Source organism: Alligator mississippiensis, chromosome 1 (genome assembly GCF_030867095.1).
Source record: "Alligator mississippiensis isolate rAllMis1 chromosome 1, rAllMis1, whole genome shotgun sequence".
NCBI lineage: Eukaryota > Metazoa > Chordata > Crocodylia > Alligatoridae > Alligator > Alligator mississippiensis.
This window is the reverse complement of record NC_081824.1, coordinates 47,411,621-47,430,923: the sequence shown is the minus strand read 5'-3', so window position 1 is coordinate 47,430,923 and position 19,303 is coordinate 47,411,621. Positions and strand designations below refer to the sequence as shown.

At 41.3% G+C, this 19,303-nt stretch overlaps 1 protein-coding gene across 10 annotated transcripts in view; it reads right to left on the bottom strand.

The window, feature by feature from the left end:
- MCPH1 (microcephalin 1) overlaps positions 1 to 19,303 on the bottom strand; it is a 228,582-nt gene that overhangs the window by 192,572 nt on the left and 16,707 nt on the right. For all 10 annotated transcript variants that reach the window (XR_002090579.2, XM_019488425.2, XM_019488427.2 and 7 more), the window contains 4 exons: positions 16,001 to 16,096; positions 11,572 to 12,609; positions 11,287 to 11,457; positions 5,153 to 5,265 (listed from right to left, as the gene is read on the bottom strand). Coding sequence is in view for 9 of the 10 variants with exons in the window: in XM_019488425.2 (XP_019343970.2) it covers positions 5,153 to 5,265; positions 11,287 to 11,457; positions 11,572 to 12,609; positions 16,001 to 16,096 (1,418 nt within the window). In the remaining variant the exon portion in view is untranslated. The remainder of the gene's footprint in view (positions 1 to 5,152; positions 5,266 to 11,286; positions 11,458 to 11,571; positions 12,610 to 16,000; positions 16,097 to 19,303) is intronic.

Here is a 19,303-nt window from a genome sequence, read left to right as displayed (position 1 = left end):
TCAAGAGGTCTAATCCATACTCAGGCCAACATCATCCTATCCTTGTCTAACCATTCCAGACAAGTGTTTTTCTAACCTGCTCTTTAATATTTCCAAGGATGGAGATTCCACCATCTCTCTAGGTAACGCTCCACTGTTTAACTGTTCTCATGGTGAGAAAGTTCTTAATATCCAGCCTAAATTTCCCTTGCTGCAATTTAAAATTATTACTCCTTGCCCTGACCCCTGTAGCCACAGAGAAGAGTTTTATCATTCTCTATATAGCTATCCTTTAAGTATTTGAAGACAACAATTAAATAACCCCTCAGTCTTCTCTTCTAAAGAACAAATGAATCTGGAGCAACAAATCTGATAGAGTATTTAAACAGCATTATTTTAAGGTTCAATGTCCTGATTCCTAATGAGCGCAAAAGACTTGCGTATTGCATTTTTGCCAGACTTCAGTGACGAGAAATTAAATGATTCAGTCAGGACAAGAAACCTTCTGAGGCATCAACAAGAGGTTGCAGCAAGTTTGTTATACTTCTGTTAGAAAAAGAATGCAAGTGAACAGCTAAGAAAAGAACCAAATAGTATAAACAAAGACAGGAAGTAAAATCAGAATTTTATCCCAGAACAGATTACCAGTTTATCTAGTCCAGTACCCTGCCTCCACGAGAAGCATATAATGTGGAAGTTATCTAATAATTGCAACTTCTAAATATTTTAGCAAAGAAGAAAAACAGCTCTTTTGATCAGCTGTTTTGTCCAAAATTCTTCAGATAGCTTCATAGCAGAACATTGGTCCAAGATTTTTAACCACTTTAGCTGACTGAGTCTCCCTCTATATGTTATAGGGATCATGTACATAATAAACTTGGAACCAGCTACATATGCAAAGTAGCTATCATGCTGTAAAAGGTCCAATCAGCTATAAAGTTAAACCTTGAAAATATGTATTAACTTTATAGCTGGCTTCTATTGAGTTTTAATTTGCATGTGTAGCAGGGGTCTCTCCTGCAAGTGGGAGCCCTGTCAGCTGAGGAGGCTCCCAGCCACAGGGATGTAACATGCCTAGCCAGGGCTGGGAGTCCCAGAACAGAGGTGACTCTCAGCCCGAGCAGCTGTGGACTCTAGGCCCTGGCAATACGGGGACTCAAAATCCAACAGTTGCAGACACTGGGTGCTGGGACCAGGTGGGTCTTGGCAGCTGGGGGGCACAGATGCCCTGGGGATCTGTGAAACCCCCAGGGCTGCAGAGTTGTGGCTGCCATACTTCATGCACCCCTGAGGCTGGGGAATCATGACATCCAAGATCCCGCAGCCCCAGTGGTTTCTCGTACCTGAGGCTAGAGGATTGTGGCAGTTACAAACCTGCAGCCCTGTGGGTTTCATAGAAACATAGAAAATTTGGGTTGCAAGGGACGTTAGGAGGTTATCTAGTCCAACCCCCTGCTCAAAGCAGGACCATCCCCAACTATATCATCCAGTCCAAGTCTTTGTCTATCCTGTTTTTAAAAACTTCCAAGGATGGAGATTACACAACATCTCTGGGTAACCTGTTCCAGCACTTTACTACCCTCCTAGGGAGAAAGTATTTCCTAATATTTAACCTAAACTTCCCTTCCTGCAACTTGAGACCATTGCTCCTTGTCTTGTCATCTGCCACCACAGAACAGTTTAGCTCCATCCTCTCTGGAGCCACTAAAGAAGTAGTTGAAGACTGCTATTAAACCTCCACTCAGACTAAATGGGTGTCTTTAAATGTGCTCCGGAGCAGGGAGGGGGCCATTAATTAAAGCAGCTCTCAGGAGCTACTACTACTTCTTTCATATGACATTTTAGTATTACAACATTCATAGATTAATATCTAAATTTGATAACCATTCGACTGCTTTAGGGGTAGCTCCACGGATTGATTTTAGATCACCATTACATGATATAATTTGGCAATCATTCACAATGTGTTGCATCATCTGAAAAATAACACCACAATCACAACCCGCAATCAGGAGCTAATTAAAGCACATGCAGCATCTTGTGCATTCAGTGTCCCATGCTTCAAAATGGTGGTGCAGGCTCATTTGATGAGCTTTAGTTAAAGCACCATTAAAGCTTTAGTTAAAGCACCCCGCCAACAGTTTGAAGCACAGGGATGCCGAATACAAGTGACACCAAGGTCATTTAGCATGCTTCAACAAACTTGATTAATCAAGTCTGCTCCGACATGTTCTAATTAGAACATTGGATCAGACACTGGGCACATGTATAGCCCAGTCCCTTCAGCCTCTCTTCATGAATCATATGATCCAGCCCCTTAACTGTTTTCATTGCTATCTGCTGGACTCTGAAATTTGTCTACACCCTTCTTACAGTGTGGGGCCCAAAACCAGACACAGTAATCCAGGTGTAACCTCATCAGTGTCAAATAGAGAAGAATCACTTCCTTCGATCTGCTGGCAATGCTCCTACTAATGCAGCCCAGGACACTGTTAGCGTTCTTCACAACAAGGGCACACTGTTGGTTCACATTCAGCTTATTGTCCACTGTAACCCCAAGGTCTTTGCCTGCAGAACTGCTGCTTAGACAGTCAGTCCCCAGACCATACATGAGATTGTTCTGTCCTAAGTGCGCGACTTGGCACTTCTCCTTCATGAACCCCTAAGGCTGGGAGATCGCAGCAGCTGTGATCCCCCAGCCCCAGGGTGGGGGGTGGAGCCACTCAACTGAAGGGGCTCTCAGTCATGGGAGCTTGTTTCTTGTTGGTACAAGAATGGGCTTCCCCTGCGCCAGCAACAAGGCACGATGGGATCATGCATGGCAGGAGGCACGACTGTGTGGACCACGCATTATATCTCATTGTACCTTCATCTGCACATGTAGAGGAGCCCGAATTTTTAGAATTCTCTCAGCATTCTCTTCAATTTAATTTCACGTGCTCAAGAAATTTTACCTATTTACCTTAATTCCACCTTCCACCAATTTTCTATGTACATTTGTTTGTGTAATTTATTTTAATTTGATTTGCTGCTGGGAAGTTTATATTTACTGAGAAAAATGCTTTAATGGGGAAATATATAAATAAAAGAATAAATCAAATATAGAATTCTCCAAGGAATTCTCATTCCTTGGAGCCTCAGACCAGCAGAGACTCCCTATGCCTGACAAAGGGTGACTGCTCCCAAAAGCTTGCTAAGAACTTTTTTCCAACTACTCAGTTGGTCTAATAAAAATTATCGCATCTAACCAAAGAACCTTGCCTGCCTATGCCCTTACACCAACACAGCAACAAACTCAGCTTGCGGTCAACATACACTAGAGCAGGGGTAGGCAACGTTTTTTGGCCGGAAAAAACCACAATGTCTACCTTGTAAGGTGCCGGAGTGCCGGCACGCCACAAAACAAAACGGGCGGAGGGGGTACATGGCAGGATGCACTGCATATTTAATACTATTAATAATCATTAATATATATATATATATATATATATATATATATATATATATATATATATATATATATATATTTTTTTTTTTTTTTTTTTTTTTTTTTTTTTTTTTTTTACAGTAAATAGAGGACTGGTGTCAGGTGGGGAGCGGGGGCTGCCTCAGGGCTCCACTACTCGGGCAACAGCAGGGAGCCCAGCAGCACCAGAGGTGGGGCCCAGTGAGCTTGCACAGCTCTGCGGGGATGGGGTGCAGCCACCCTGCCCACGAAGGGACACTGCCTGGCTGGGGCAGGACGCAGGGCTCAGGGGGCTCCTGCTTGGTCTCTGTGTGTGCCGGGTATAGTGGGAGTGGGAGCTGCAGCTACAGGCTGTTCCCCAAGCTCTGAGAACAGCTGCCGCAGTTGGTGCTCAGGGCCGAGCCAGCAGCACAGCGGCTCTATGCAGTGCCTGCCCCAGTCCTGGCCCCTTGAGGGGAGCTGCGGGTGGGCAAGGCTGGGACCTGGGCAGGCTGAGGCAGCCACGGTGGCTGTTCCTAGGCTCTAGGGGGCTCCCACAGACAGGTCCCTGCACCAGGGATGGCTCTGCCCTGCCTGCACTGTGCCCAGTGTGCAGAGAGGCCGATCCCAGAGAGGGAAGCCCCCAGAGCCTGACATCTTGGCCAGGCCAGCAAGCATCCCCACATGCACAGGGTGGCTGCGGCCCATCCCTAAGGAACTGTGCAGGCCAGGCCAGGCCCCACCACTGGTGCTGCTGGGCTCACCTGCCTGCCTGCCCACCACAGTTCGAGCCTGCAGACCCCCAGGGTCGCCCCAACTTCCCGCCCAGCCCCCACCTTCCTAAGGGACCAACTGGGCTGGCTTGCCTCTGGCACCTCGCCCCATGCCGCCCAGACCCTGCCCTGACCACCCGGCCCCAGCACTTGGCACCTCAGTGCTACCCCAGGTGGGACAGGGCGTCTGCCTACCTGGGCAGCTCCCTCCAGGGGCCAGCCGGGCTGGAAGGCACAACCTGGGAGCACAGGGAGGGGGCAGTAGAGCACAGACAGCCTCCCTGCCTGCATTCTTCTGGCTTCGCCCCGGTACCTGCCGTGGTGCTGGGACTTGTGGCTGCACAGGAGAGCTGGCGCAAGAACTTAAAAAAAACCAACAATTTCTGTGTGTGCTTCCCGGCGTGCCAGCAAAAATGGTTCCGCGTGCCACTAATGGCACGCGTGCCAGGGGTTGCCAACCCCTGCACTAGAGTAAGGTTGCAGCTACATTAAAAGCACTTTTCTGATCTAGGAATCCTAGTAGCATGCTCCTAGAATGGATACAACTTATATGAGTAAAACTGCGTTTTAGACTATATAGCGCCTAACAAAGTATGCTATTGCCTACAAAAATTTGGGCCATTCAACCAGTTAGCCTCTAAGGTAGCACCCCGCCTTGCCTTCTCCCTGACTTGAGAATAACTTGGCTAAATACCTCTTTCCTAATACATAGCTTATCCTAGCCTACCACCTTTATACCTCTCTAATCAATGTAACTTTGCCAGGACAGTTAAGATGCCATGGGCTTCTTATAGTCAAGTGCTATTTCAGTCTAATAGTTATCCAGTATTTCACGAAAAAATAAAATTCATGTGGAACTCTATGATCACATGGCACTGCATGTGAACTGAATTTATTTCTAAAAGATGCTGAAATTATCAAAAAGTGTTCTTGACATTTTGTCTAATAGACTGACCTTTTTGATTCTCCCAGTGTTCTTTAACTCCCCATTGTGCTTATTCTGTTTTGCATTAAAAACTTCACGAGAGCCACATCTGGCATCACATACTGATATTTCATTTTCAACACCTAAAAAAAACAACAACCCAGTGGATTAGACATTTAGAACAGTGACAGGAAAATGGTGTATACTTGTAAAAGGGAACTGTCATCAAAACTCTTTTAAGGCTTTGAACCATTTTTTACCCAAATTTTGTTACCGAGTATTAAAAGGTTTTAAAAATATAATCTGTAGGCTAATGTTTGTATTATTTTTACATTTTAAACTATGACAATAAAATTACACTAGTGTCTTTAGTTTAATCTCTCAAGTTTCTGATGACTTCAAACATGGTAAAACAATCTATTCTATTCGATTTCCATGCAATGGCTTCACATAGAAGAAATTGAAAAAACAGAGGAAAAACCCACATTTGTATTTAGAATATGGTCCTAGAATGTACTTAGTAATTCATTCCAAAGAGGCTACAAGTCTTGGGTTTGTTTTCAAATCAGACCTTTGAATATATCTGGCACTTCGGCTAAGAACTAACTTAATATATGCAGACAAAATAACTTTCTTTTCTAAAAATGACCCCTCCAGAAGTGAGAAAATTGCTTGGCTGACTACCAGGAAGAAGTAAACTAAAGCCATATCTGTTATGTGAATTAATATTAATTAATATTATCAATCTCTAATACTATCAATAATACTTTGAAAGTTATAGATTCATTTGAAAAATTAATTTGCTTAAATTAAAAGTATTTTTAATCTATTTTTAAAATAGATGCAATTACTGAAGATTTAATTAGGTCATTTTTCACAAAATTAAGTTTAATTAAAGTCCACTTTTGGATACTCATTTCTTTTAAAATAAAGAAAAAACAGAGTTCCGTGATTATCGACCCAATGGCCTAAATTATCCTTACTAAAGTTTAGTGATTGGCCTAAAATGTAATTTCTCCCAAATAAAGTTGTTTTAATTAGTGTTAAAGGGCCAAGGACTGGTACCATATCTGTATTTACAAATGTAGCTGCATTTAATTTGATGTGAATTTAAAAACAAAAGTTACATTCTATTTAGTAATATATTCCAAATTCTCCATCAACTACCAAAGTATTTGTAAATTTTTTTTACATTACTCAACAAGATATGGCTTGTAATATAAGGACCAAAGAAAAAAAATTGCCACTTTGATTAGGTTTTGGGTTTTTTTTTCATTTTTACTCTAGGGAAAGTATGGGTACCTAGATAGCTGTCCATGAGATGAGGTGTAACCTTCCAGCGTACCAAATACTCTACAAGAGTGATTGACAACATTCCAGCACAGGACTGGAATGGCAGCTCAGGTCTGAGATGGGCAGGCATTAGAAATTTGCTGCTGCTGTCACTTCTGTCCACTGCCCTTATGTGGTGTGGCACAGCATGGTAGAAGTCTTGCTCCACTAAAGCCCTGGGTGCCCAATTGCACTGGAGCACAGGTCAGGTAGAGCCCCCTACCCCTGAACACCGTGGTAGTCTGGATTCAAAGGCTCAGCAGGCTAGATGTAGCTCACAGGTTACCAGCCCCTGCTGTATAGTGACTGCAAGATTAGGGACAGAAATTATACCAGTTTGTGTGTAAGCAATTGGAAACTGGTTCAAATCTGTAACGCAACAGAAGCTCAGTGCACATAAACCACTTTCAAAATGGCTGAAACCGGTTTAAGGTAAACCTGGATGGATGTAGTATCAGATTTAACTGATTTAGGTTAAATTGGTTTAGAGAACTTCTGTCCCAGATTCCCTCCAGATTCAAGTTAACTCAGTCCCCTAGCATCCCAGGATGCTTTGCACCTCCTCCACAAACTCCCCTTTGCAGAGTGGGTGGTGTAGCTTTGGCCCACACTGTCTGCTCTCCCTGAGTATGGAGGCATGCTCTAGTGCCCCTCAGCTTCGGGCCTGGACCGCTATAGGCACGAGGCTGCATTACCAGAATCAAAAGTGAATGTTTGTTCACTCATTTATTGGTTCAATCTACGCAGCTCAGAATAACCTGCAAAAATTAAATTGAATCAGCCTCGGGCTTTTTGACTGTCTGTACTTAGCCCAAATATGTATGGTATTAACCTGTGGTAAACAAGGTAGCTTACTCCACAACAGAAAGATAAATTACCTTCCATTTACTACTGGATAAACGCATGCAGGCAATGTCCACATAACATAACTGCATGGTAACTTATTCATGTAGTCATACACAATCTTTTCACTATAGACAATTTATAATAAAAACGCACACAATTTACTATTGTTTACTGTCGTTATCCCATTCTTGTTTTCGTGCTGTAAAAGCAAACAGATTAGGTTTTCAATTTCAAAATTGCAGGAATTTTACATAAATAAAAATTCTGCTGAATTCAGTTAAGCATCCAGCAAAGGCTGGTTTTTAAGTAAGACCCTATTGAAGAAATAGCTAAAATTGGGGTTTAAATTAACTGCATAGTACTTATTACTTAGTTTTGACATTGATTTTAATAGTTGGTATTGCAGGAGTAGACCCCAGCCTCTGACCAGGATCTCTTGTTCTGGGAACTTCACAAACAAAAACAAGTCTGACTCAGGAGGATTCATATGATAAAAATACATTATTGCTATTTTATAAAAAATTGAGTTAAATCTCTCCCCCAGTCCTCAGACTTTTCTCTTCTTTCCCCTCCCTTTTTACAGGCAACCTTTTGTGCATCAGTTATAATTTTTGGGGGGTAATTTTTCATGTATAGAACCTAATTACATAAGGCACATCATAAATTTGTTCACCCTACCATTACAGTGGGGGGCCAGTGGGAAGGCATCAGCAGGGGAGCAGGTACTTGGGAGGCAGGCAGCCAGGCTGTTATCCTTGCTCACCCCAGTGCTGATACCCTCCCCAGCACCTGCCCCCCCCTGCTGGCCATGCCCTCTGCCATTTGCATTCCAGCCACTCTCCCCTCCACCCCCTTATGCTAAGCAGTGGCTCTGGCTCTAGCCCAGGTACAGAGCACATGGTGACTCCAGCCCCACCCTGGTGCTGGCCAGGCAGCAATGTAGGCAGCAGCTCCAGCTCCAGCCCCAGACAGGTAGCAGTAGCAGCTCCAACCCAGGGCAGGCACTGGCTGCAGCTACAACTCTGCCCCGGGTCAGGGCCAGAGCCACTGCGGTACTTGAGTTTAAGATAAAACAATCCCTCCCCACCCCTATCTTGAATGGGGAAAAAACCTCTCATCTTGGATTTAAGTAAGGTATTTGAAGGCTCAATGTCTGTAGTGCCCCTTTGTGAACCTGCCAGGTACAACAGTCTTTCTGTCACCTCTGCACCTTTTTTCCGTCCAGAGAGGTTGGGCCTTAACCTTCTTCAGAGTTCTTGCCTAAGTTAAAAATCTAGAGGCTATGCCCTCAATTTATGGACTCCACAAGTTTTTAACTTTGTTTTTCATTGCTATCACTTCCTATACTGTACAAGAAAAGGGGTGAGGGGAAAAAAGAATCCAGACCTGCCCCCTCTAGAGATCCTCTATGAAGCAACTAAGGATTGAACCTTATAACTTCTAGCAGGTTATCTTCCATATACATATCACTCACCTAACTACTTTTTCCATCCTGTAACTCTCTGAATGGTAACCTGTAATCTTGCAATTTCTATCTTCTCTCCTTGCTGCATCTGGCTACTTAGGCTGCCTTTTTATCAGCTGTTTCTAACAATAGGCTCTTTAGTCACAAGCTGAGAAATTTAGCTTTGACATTGATTTTAATATTACAACCTTCCCCCTTCCATTTACCCTTTCTGGATAGTCATTATGTGGGGGTCCATATCCTACCACCGTAACCTGCTCAAAGTGCCTAACTAACCTCACACTTAAAAATATTTTCCTAAGATTAAATAAATTTCCCTTCCTAAAAATTAATCGTCACTCCTTGCCTTATTCTCCGTGAACAAAGAACAATTGAGCACTGTCTTCTTTCAAAACTTGGTGTCTGAAAACTTGAAATTCCCTCATCAGCCTTTTCTAAACAAACACAGATCTTTCAAGCTTTCCACGTAAATTATAGTTTCTAAACTTAATCAGTCTTGTTTTTCTTGCCTGTAATGATCAGATTATTAGTATCTTTCTTAAAGTGAGGTGCCCCAAACTGGACATAACTGTGGCCACACTACTGTCAAACAGAGTGGAATCATTAAGATGATCATATCTGACATATGACACTCGTTAATAAATCCCAGAATGAGTCATTTCTTGCAACATCACCACATTGTTGACTCATTCATTTTGTAGTTCATTCTAAATCCCATATCCCTTTCTGCAGAACTGCTGCCCGGCCAGTTAACTCTCCATTTTGTATTTTTACTATGGTGAACAAATACAAATAAAATCATTTTGTACTTGCCTGTACTAAATTTTATCTTACTGATCTGAAAACATTTCCAAATATATCCAGTGCTGCTGGCTGTTTATTACCTTATTGTCCCCTAGGTGCTTTCAAACTGAAGGTTTAATGCATTTGATTCATTATATTTTGGGATACTGAAATTCAGTTGACTGGTCTGAAATTTTTCCAATCAACCCTCTCTTTCTGTTTAAAGATGGACATTGTGTTTGCTTTTCTTCAGTCACTGATACCTCCTGCCTCTTCTATGGACTTTTCAAAGATAATTGCTAATGCTTCAGAGATTGCTACCACTATTCCTTAACTTTTTCTAGGATAAAATTTCATCAGGCCTTGCCAATATTTGAGTATTTGCTCACTTTATTATACTGCCACTGCAGAAGTCAATGACAACACTCCGATCAACTGCAGAAGGACCACATTTCGTTTCCAGAGTTCTCAAGCAGGAGTAAACTTGTCGATGGTCACAGATAAGAGATGGTAGCTTGTAAAGATTCTGTGGTCCTAACGCTTCAGCCTTGTGTTCCCCAAGACCACAGCTGAGCTTAGTTTACAACTGTTGCCAAGAGAACTCTGCGCTCCCACATTTATTATAAGCAGCTTAAAAAGACATAATGGTCATTCAATCAAATCCCAGAGCCTAGAAATAAAACTAATGAAGTCCACATTCACATTTCTGAACAGCTACAGAAGGATGTTAAATCTTTCTTAGAATCTATTAATGTTGCATTCCTTGCTTACTGTATCATTTATTTCTCTGGTTCTCAGATGAGCTGTAGAAATTAAGTAAAACTGGACAAACTTACTTCACTGCCAAAAATAGTTACAAGTAGATGGGAGGAACTTTGGAGCAATTCAATTTATAATTAAGTTTGAATACCTAAGAAAAATATCAAGCTTTCCTCAGATCATAAGCTATTATTATTCACTGAAAATAGTATATATTGCTGCATGTTTATGAACTCTTCTAGTAAATTAATTCTTTTCCTAATTAATGCACGTCTAAACCTTGTCACTGAAAAGTCACATTTATTGTACATTTATTGATTAATGTAGCACTGCAAGATATGGAAACAGCTTTTTTGTAGTTTTAAAAACATGTTCCAGATAACTATTTCAACCAAAAGAATGAAGTATTTTTACCCTTCATTAGAAGGGTAGCTCACACTCAAGTAAGAATAAAAATGAAACCTTTATTTACAGTTCATCAATATTTAAACCACACTGATTTATTGTTACAATTCTCCATATTAACTATAAGAGAAGAGTTTAAACAAGACTAATTCTTCACAGCACTTTACATTTAAACTAAACCGAACACACACTTCTGATTATCATCTTTTTCCTTTCAGGTGATTTCAACATGAGGTCCCCAACTGCATGTTTTACTTGATCCTACAGCAAACTCACAGAGCTCAACTTGGGATACATTTTTTGCATTTATTCCCTTACTTCTGTATCTCCAGCCATAATGATGCAAACACTGGGATTTTTCTGAGGGTTTCCTACTATTTACACTTCATTTAGTTTTCCTGCTGTTTGATTAATAAGGTTCCCCCACCTCAAATAAGGATCTACATAAACATGTTTGACTATTTGCAGAAGTGTAATACATTTTAAATATGAGAACATTATTTATTACATGCCCTTGAAGAACAGTACAGGATTTAAAGGTTGCCAACTATTACGAAAAAGAAGGCTCACATACTTGGACTGCATTTTTTGAGTAGAGTTTCCTTCTTATCGCCTGTTGACTTTTCCATATTTGCAGAATCTGGGAAAATATGTGGGTGTTCTTTTGGCTCCACTATGCCCTTCTTTTCACTTTTTAAAGAAAGTGATACCATCACTGCAGTATTATCGTCCTGTAGAGTTGCTTCTGAAAGACAGAATTTCTTGATTTCACAGCTCGTTTTACAATTTAGTTGCACAGGAACTGCAGTGCATCATGATGCTATCTCTCTGAACTTCTCAGTTCTATGCAGAAACTTACCAGAAGAATAAGAGGAACAATTCACATTAGTTCTGCAGTTTTTTTCCCAGCTGTTCTGATGGAGTTGATTCAGTGAGCTAGAAACTAAGTCTTCTGCAGTCTGAGCATTTTTTCCACCTACCATACAATTTAAAGTTACACTTTTTGTACTTTCTGGAAGTTCAGATAGTTTGCAGTCACTCTTTAACAAAGTGTCATTTGTCTGAACAGTTTTTCTCTTCTTTTTGGAAAGAGCGCTACACTGTTCATTTGATTCTCTCCTTGAAGAGCCTGCTTTACATATCACTTCAGGAGAACCTGATGATTTCTGTTGAACTCCAAGAAGAAAGTGGCTTCCTTGTATTTCACTTTTATTCAAGTCAGAAGATGAAAAAAAGTCTTCATATAAACCTTCCTCAGAATGTGAAATCTTGTTACGTGTAGTCATTGCTTCCAGGAATTCATTTTCAGACCCCGACTTACATAATACTGAGGTAGTCAGTTTTGTACTAGATCTTTTTCTTTTTGATTTCCCCTTTGATTTAGGTCCAACAGCACAATCCCTTAGGTCAACAGGAACACTCACATCAACTGAACACACATTAAAATCTTTGCTGCTCACTAATAAATCCGAGTGACTGTCTTTGGTACCTGCAGCAGCCTCTAACTGGACTATTCTTTGTGAAGAAGCAGAATAACTCAAGTCTCTTTCTTGGAGAAATGAACTGTTGGTCACAATTGATGCAGAAGTCAGATTATCATCATAATTCTGTTTCTTGTTAGGAGATGTTTCAGATTCTCCCTTTTCTGAAAGGTCGCTCCCCAATGAGTGTTGCAAGATCAGTTTTTTGTTTAACTGTTTTCTATTACATTGCTTTGGAGTTAAGTTTTCTCGATCATTGTTGGAGAATGAAGAATCCTCCAATGCAGGTGTAGAAACATAAATATCACTTTGAGCCACATGAATGCATTCCAGTGACTCCATCTTCTGTTTCTTCAATTTACAATTTCCCCAAAGGTCATCAAAACTTGAGTTTAAAGAATCACTGATTTGCTCTTCTGTAAGACATTAAGAACAGCAGCATAAATATTTTAACAAAGTGGGAACAGTACAGAGTTAAACTGGTAAAGCATGTGAGAAATTACTAAATAACTGGACAAGGGTTTAGTCACAACCAAATATTCAAAATTATATAGCCAAATCTTTGGTAGTTTTCAAAGAATTTACAAACAAAAGTTTTAGAATAGTTATATTCAAAGTCTGCCCCTCAAAAGAGAACTTTCTTGCCTTTTTATTTGTACTCCCTTTTACTGTCTTTTTATCAAATCTAAGAATTACTATTATGAAATCTACTTCATTTTAGCAAGCACCTTAGACAGGGAAACCAACATGCTCAGGACCTATTTTATGTTGGTGTAGCTAGTTCAAGTGATGGTAAAAATTAAAAAAAAAAAAATATGAATGACATTTTGTTATTGCAGAGCTAGCACCATTGTATCTTTTCCCTATTTATTTTTTAAATACAGATGCCTACTTTAATACTTATGTCCATAATGTCTGAGGGTGCATTTTCTATTATGGTAAATTTGTAAGCAACAGTCATTTAGTTGTATTATAGAAGCTGCTTAACTAAAATATCAAAACAACTGATGAAAACTGAAATATTTTATTGTGAAAAAAAATCAAATGAAATGTTTATTTGGAATATTACTCTTAGATATGTATGGTATAACTGTTGTTCTGATGTTGAGGTGGGTGAGATGAGGGCCCTCTGACATGCCCAGATACCTGAGGTGGCAACTGAAAGTCAAAAGCCATATTTGTTTAACAGATGTTTCAAACAAAAAGACATATATTAAACTTCAGTTCACTTCCAAAACTAAAATTAATCGATGTTAAAGCACCGCACTGAACAGCTTCTTCAAATACAAAACAAACTATCATTTGTTTGCCATCGCTCTATCTGCACCTGGAGCTTCCTTCAGGAATCATTCCATCACCAATGGGATACATATTAATCATGAACAGGGATCACGATTCTCTTTGATAAAAAAAAATCCTAAATTTTCTAATTTAAAAAAAGTAACCCAAAATCCACATTTTTCCATGATTATAATGAAATGCAATTCATATGGGATTTTTTCTTTTTAAAAATCGGAGAAAACTAGGATCCCTGGTCACAAACAAAGAAAAGGAAAGGTTCGGCGTAATGAAGAAAAAAATGCAGCTCACTGCTGAAACACTGATGCCTTTTTTTATTATGTTATAAACAAATCTCACTAGTACTTTAATTAAGAAATATTCAAATGAGTTAGGAGTAGAATAAATGATAATATACATTCTTGGCCTGGGAGTAGCTATTCTTAAAACGATAATAATAGTTTATTTTAAATAGAAACCATTGTTCTTCCCAAGCAGGGACTGTTATGTGCATACTGAAAGGAAAGTTATGGAAAGACAACATGAACCATGTATTCCCAGGGGTAGATCCACTTTTCCTTTCTTACACTAATAGGAAATTTTGCTCCTTAATAGAATGTCTACATATCAGTAAAAGATACAATATTTGCACATCTGATATAATGTACTGTTCCTGGCAGTAGGATAAGTATACCACTAAAATGCATCCCCCTTAAGACAATTCCTAGAGTTGTCAAATTCCTATTTTTCTATCCTAGTCAAGAGCTGTTTTGTTCTTACATATAACATAGAAAGCATAAAGCCCTTAGTACTAGGGGTGTGCAAAACAGACTGTATTCGATTTGGATTTGATCAGCCACGGGCAGACCCCGGGTGCCCCCCCGACCCAGGAGACACCACTCACCAAGCCGGTGAGGCTTGGGGGGGGGGGGGGGGGGGGGGGGGGGAGGGGGCGGGCCTGCGCACTCCCCAGCGGACCTGCAAGTGGACCGGAAGTGCTTCTGGTCCACTTCCAGGTCTGCTGCCAAGTGTGCTGGGGAGCCCTCTGTGCTCCTGTGGGACTCTCCATCTGCCCCAGCATCTCAGCATTCATGAGTCACCTGCTACCTTGAGGTATGTAGGAAAAAAACATTTAAAGCTGTGTCTATGTCCGAATCGCCAAATCTTTCCAAATCTCACCAGCATCTCTCAGCATGGTCGGACCTCTGGGAGGGCTCCCAGGGCAGCTCAGTCTCAGTGGGGTTCGGCCAAACCTCCTCCAGGAAGGGGAAGAGCACTGTGCCCATGCCCCTTGCCTGGCAGGGGGAGAACCTCATCTCTCCGAGGGTTCCGATTACATTCAGAGAGATTAAAGGGTCTCCTGACACGATTCAGAGATTCGGCCCTATTTATTACCACATGCCCGCAAAAACAAGATGAAAAGGCAGATAAGCACAGAAGCAATTAAGCTGTGCTCAAATCTCATCCAATGAGATTATAAAAAACAAGAGCTTGGCTTCTTAAACAACTAAGAACCCTGATAAAAGCACCACCATAGATTAACCGTGAAACCGTAAAATATAAGCAAAGAAAGGTCAGAACTATGGTTGTTTCCATTTTTATTATTGCCCTGTATTGCTTATTTTGGCTGCAAAATTTATCTTGTTTTCAATAAACCACTCCCCATATTCATTACCACATGTGCGGAACAGTTCCGCCTTTAATTCTCCTTTTGTTTCCCATATCACAGTGCATAAACTCTGCACATAACAGTTTCAGAACACTGCTGAAAGGAGAGACAACTGACACTATGCCAGGATACCAAGCCATTGGGAAAAAAAAAGCAGAAAGTAGGCAGAGAGTTTACCTCAATTTGTTTCTTGTGTTTTAACTTCACTGTTTCTTATATTTTACATTCTTTTCAGATTAAGAAAAAGTAGTAACTTCAATTGTTAAATGTTGTTTACTTTTGCAAATTATAGTAAAATATAAAGGAGGTTTCATATTAACCCAGGGTGCATCTACACATTCAATCAGGGCAAAGAAATAAACTCTGGCACAAACTGTGCCAGAGTTTATTTCTCCCAGGAGCAGCATTTACACATGCATCTGGATCCGCACCATGTTGAGCCAGGGTGGAACAGCCCTGGGCTCTGGGTGGCAGCGGCAGATGGTGGAGGGGCTGGGTGGGGCATGAGGGTGCTGCTACAGTGTGGGGTTAGGCAGCAGATAGTTCCCGCATTGTAGCACTCTCATGCCCCAGTCTGCCCTCGTCACTGTCTACATGTGTGTTGCAGCAATGTAAATTACTCTGCCACAGGATAGTATTTATCCTGGACAGTACTATCCTACAGCAGAGCTAAATAACTCAGTATGCCCTAATTCCAGCACAAGTGTAGACAGTGATGCTTTACTTCAGACCTAAGTAGCCAACTCTGCAGTAAAGAGCATGTGAAGAAACGCTCACTGAGTACATCTAGATTCTGCTATTGGTTAGATAAAATATATATATATATATAACAGAACTGAAATAAAAGTTGCATTATTTACCTGGTGACAATGTATCTGCTGAACTGGTTAAACCCAGGAATGGTCCATTTTCAGGCCATTTTGAATTAAATGTAGACACAGGAGTCATTTGTGAAGCTCAAATATAATAGATTATTCATACATTAGTTAAAGCAAATCTTAAAACAAAATATTTAATAGCATAAAAATACGATTTTTTCCCCAAATTGTTCATTTAGAAAAAAAAACTTGTTGACTAATTAGAAACATACAGAAATATTCCTTCAGATCTCACTTCCACAACTGTAATTATACTTAAAATCTCCATTACATACTCTGCAACTCCTATCCTGATTTGGTTTAGGCAGTTGAACTCTAAATATTTCTGAACTCAACAAGTTAAAGTGGATACTTTTCTAAGCTAAAAAGTATTTTAATAAGAACGTGTCAAACTTTGATATCACATTTAACTATGCATCAATACCTTGCCATAGTCAGAAATTCTATCATTAAAAGTGAAGGTGCGATTGCACGGTGAGTAATATTTACAACTTAAATACTTATTTTAAATAAGCTGCGATTCAAGAAATTAGATTTTACTTATCTACATCACTAGCTATATCACTTTTATAGTTTTAAAATTTCTGGAGTGATTGTTGTCCTTCAGTATGGGACAACACAAAATCAAGCACAGAACTTGTAAGCAAATAGATCTGTGATTTATCTGTAGTCAATACCACTTTCTGATACCTTGACTTAAGGAAATTCAGCATATCTGAAATGCTGAAGTCTACTTATACTTCCTCAGGGTTTGCAGTTTGGAGTCAGCCAGACTGAGTTACTTAGGGGATTTACAAAAATCCCACCTTAATTACCTGAACATTGGCATTTGGAACTAAATCTTAGCCCCCCCCTGTTTTTGAAAGTTTTGACATGGGTATATGAAAAAGTTGAAGCGCTATTCTGCAGCCAACAAACAGGGTTCATGAAAATAAAATGTAACCCCAAGGCTGCAAACACTTGTGCATCTACTTAACTTTAAGAACTTGAACTGTCCAAAATTTCCTCAGCAGGTTATTTATGTAAATAAATGTAACTGCTGAAGTGTTCACAGGACTGGTGCCTTAAATGTTATTTTGATTATTATTATTTTTAACTTCAAATGAAGATCTCTAGTAGTGACACTTGCATTTTAATTCCTTGTAAAATCATGTTTGTATGGTAAAATTTTAATATAAAATTTGCAATAGCATATGTTTTCAAATTTGTTTTACCCAAATTCAACCTGATTTAAACTTGGATTTTTTCTCTCAGGGGTGGAGGGCCAACACACAAATTATTTAATCAGTTATTTAAATGGCTCAACCCTGTACTAGTCTATAAGGAGTAAATTAACAATATTACATTGCTTATGATAATGTGTACCTAATTATTTTAATAGGATTTGACAGTTTATGAAAGTGATAAAAGCCTCAAAAATTTATTCAATTTCTGAAAATTCCCCATTGAATTACTTTTTACTTGAACATAAGAGGGCCCTGAGGGTATTAAAAAATAAATAAATAATTAAAAAAAAAAAATCAATATTTAAAAAGTTTTTTCCCCTAACAAAACCACCAAAATCAATATTCAAAGTACTTTATATCTTTGCGTGTTTTTGGTGCAAAAATGTTAATAGTCCCCCCCCAAGAAACAGTTCAGACAGGAAACCTGAAAAGAGAAGGAAAATAATGACTTCAAACTCACAAAATGGTTAATTAGCATAATTCCAATATATGTACCAACAAAACCTTTGCAGTTTATTCTATCCAACCTATTATACCATGACATGCGTCAGAAAGTACCTGACATAAATATTTTATACGGAAACATTAGATTAACAACAGTGGCGAGTTTTGGCAAGCTGTCAAGGGCCCCAAGGGTAGCCATGCCACTTGACAGGTGCCCCACCTCCTGGTTGCACTTTCAGGACCAGAAATCCCACCTACTAATCCCTGACCTTTGCCACCAGAAGTGCCTCCCCTTGTCCCCAGGAAGTATTCCTTTCAGCAAGGTGGCTTGCCATCTCAACCAGAAAATACCAAATTATATTCTAAACATCAACTACCTACAACATCCATTAATTGGATTTAAAAAAATACTTCTGTCCTGATTTACATGCATTTGTGTAGTGTATATAGAGGTGACTGCACAATAACTTAAAATTAAGTCTTACTCTTGTATATTGTGGTGCGTGTATGTATGTGGGGTGGGGGAGCATGTGGATGTACGTGTAGATATGTGGGGTGTGGATGGGTATGAGGTTTGTAGGCAGATAAGAGTGTGTGGGGGGAGGTTGTGGTATGTGTGAAGGAGAGGTTTCGCCCACCACCCTGCTACAGCAGGCAGAGCCCCCGCCAGCACTCCTCCAAATCTGAGCTCCACATTCCAGCTGCTCCTGGCCCCGGGGCACCGGTGTGGGCCCCGTGCTCCTGCTCGCCGCCACCTCCCCTTTCCATCTGCCATGCTTCCCTTCGCCTGTTGCTTCCCCATCTGCCCCTCTGCTTGCTGCTCTGGCACCATGTCCCAGCTGCACAGCTATGACCACAGGACACAGCAGGAGCCAGCCTGGGCCGACCAACACATGGAGCCAGCTGAGAATTGCGAAGGCCAGGCCAGCTCCTGCAGAGTCCTGCAGCCTGGCGCTGCAGCTGGGAACCACATGGTGCTGGACCAGCATGGTGGGGGGGGGGGGGGACAAAGAGGAACAGCAGTGTGGGCAAGCAGGGAAGTGGGGAACTGGTGGCAGCAGGCAGTGGGGGAGGGGCAGCAAGTGGACACAGGCAGGAGCACAGGGTTGGCGCCAGCACAGGCAGGAACCCAGAGTGGGGCGGCAGGAGTACAGGGCTCAGACCGGCAGAGGCTCTATGCAGCCAGGCTGGGCTGTGCCAGTAGGGAGAGGGGGAAGCTGGCCAGCCTGGGGGCCGCGCTTCTGCTGACCTGCACTGGGCCCACACCAAGTGCTGGCCTTGGTGCACTGATACAGACCCTGTGTGCCTGCTCGCTGCCAATCCCCCACTACTTCCCCACTTTCCTGTCCACTGCTGCTGCTCCTCTCTGCCCACCACTCTGGCACCACGTGGCTCCCGGATGCAGCCCTGAGGACTGTGGCAATCACTCATGGTCCTCCCGTTTTCCCCGCCCATCCCTTATCTGAATTTCCCTCTAGCAGAGGAAGGCAGGAACAGACCCAAGGTCAGAGGTTTCCAGCTGTGGGAGGGGCGGGGCCGGGTGGGCCTTGCTGCTGCAGCTGCTCGGTCCTGCTGCCAGCTCCCCCTGGGTCCTACTGCCCCTGGTGCCTTGTCA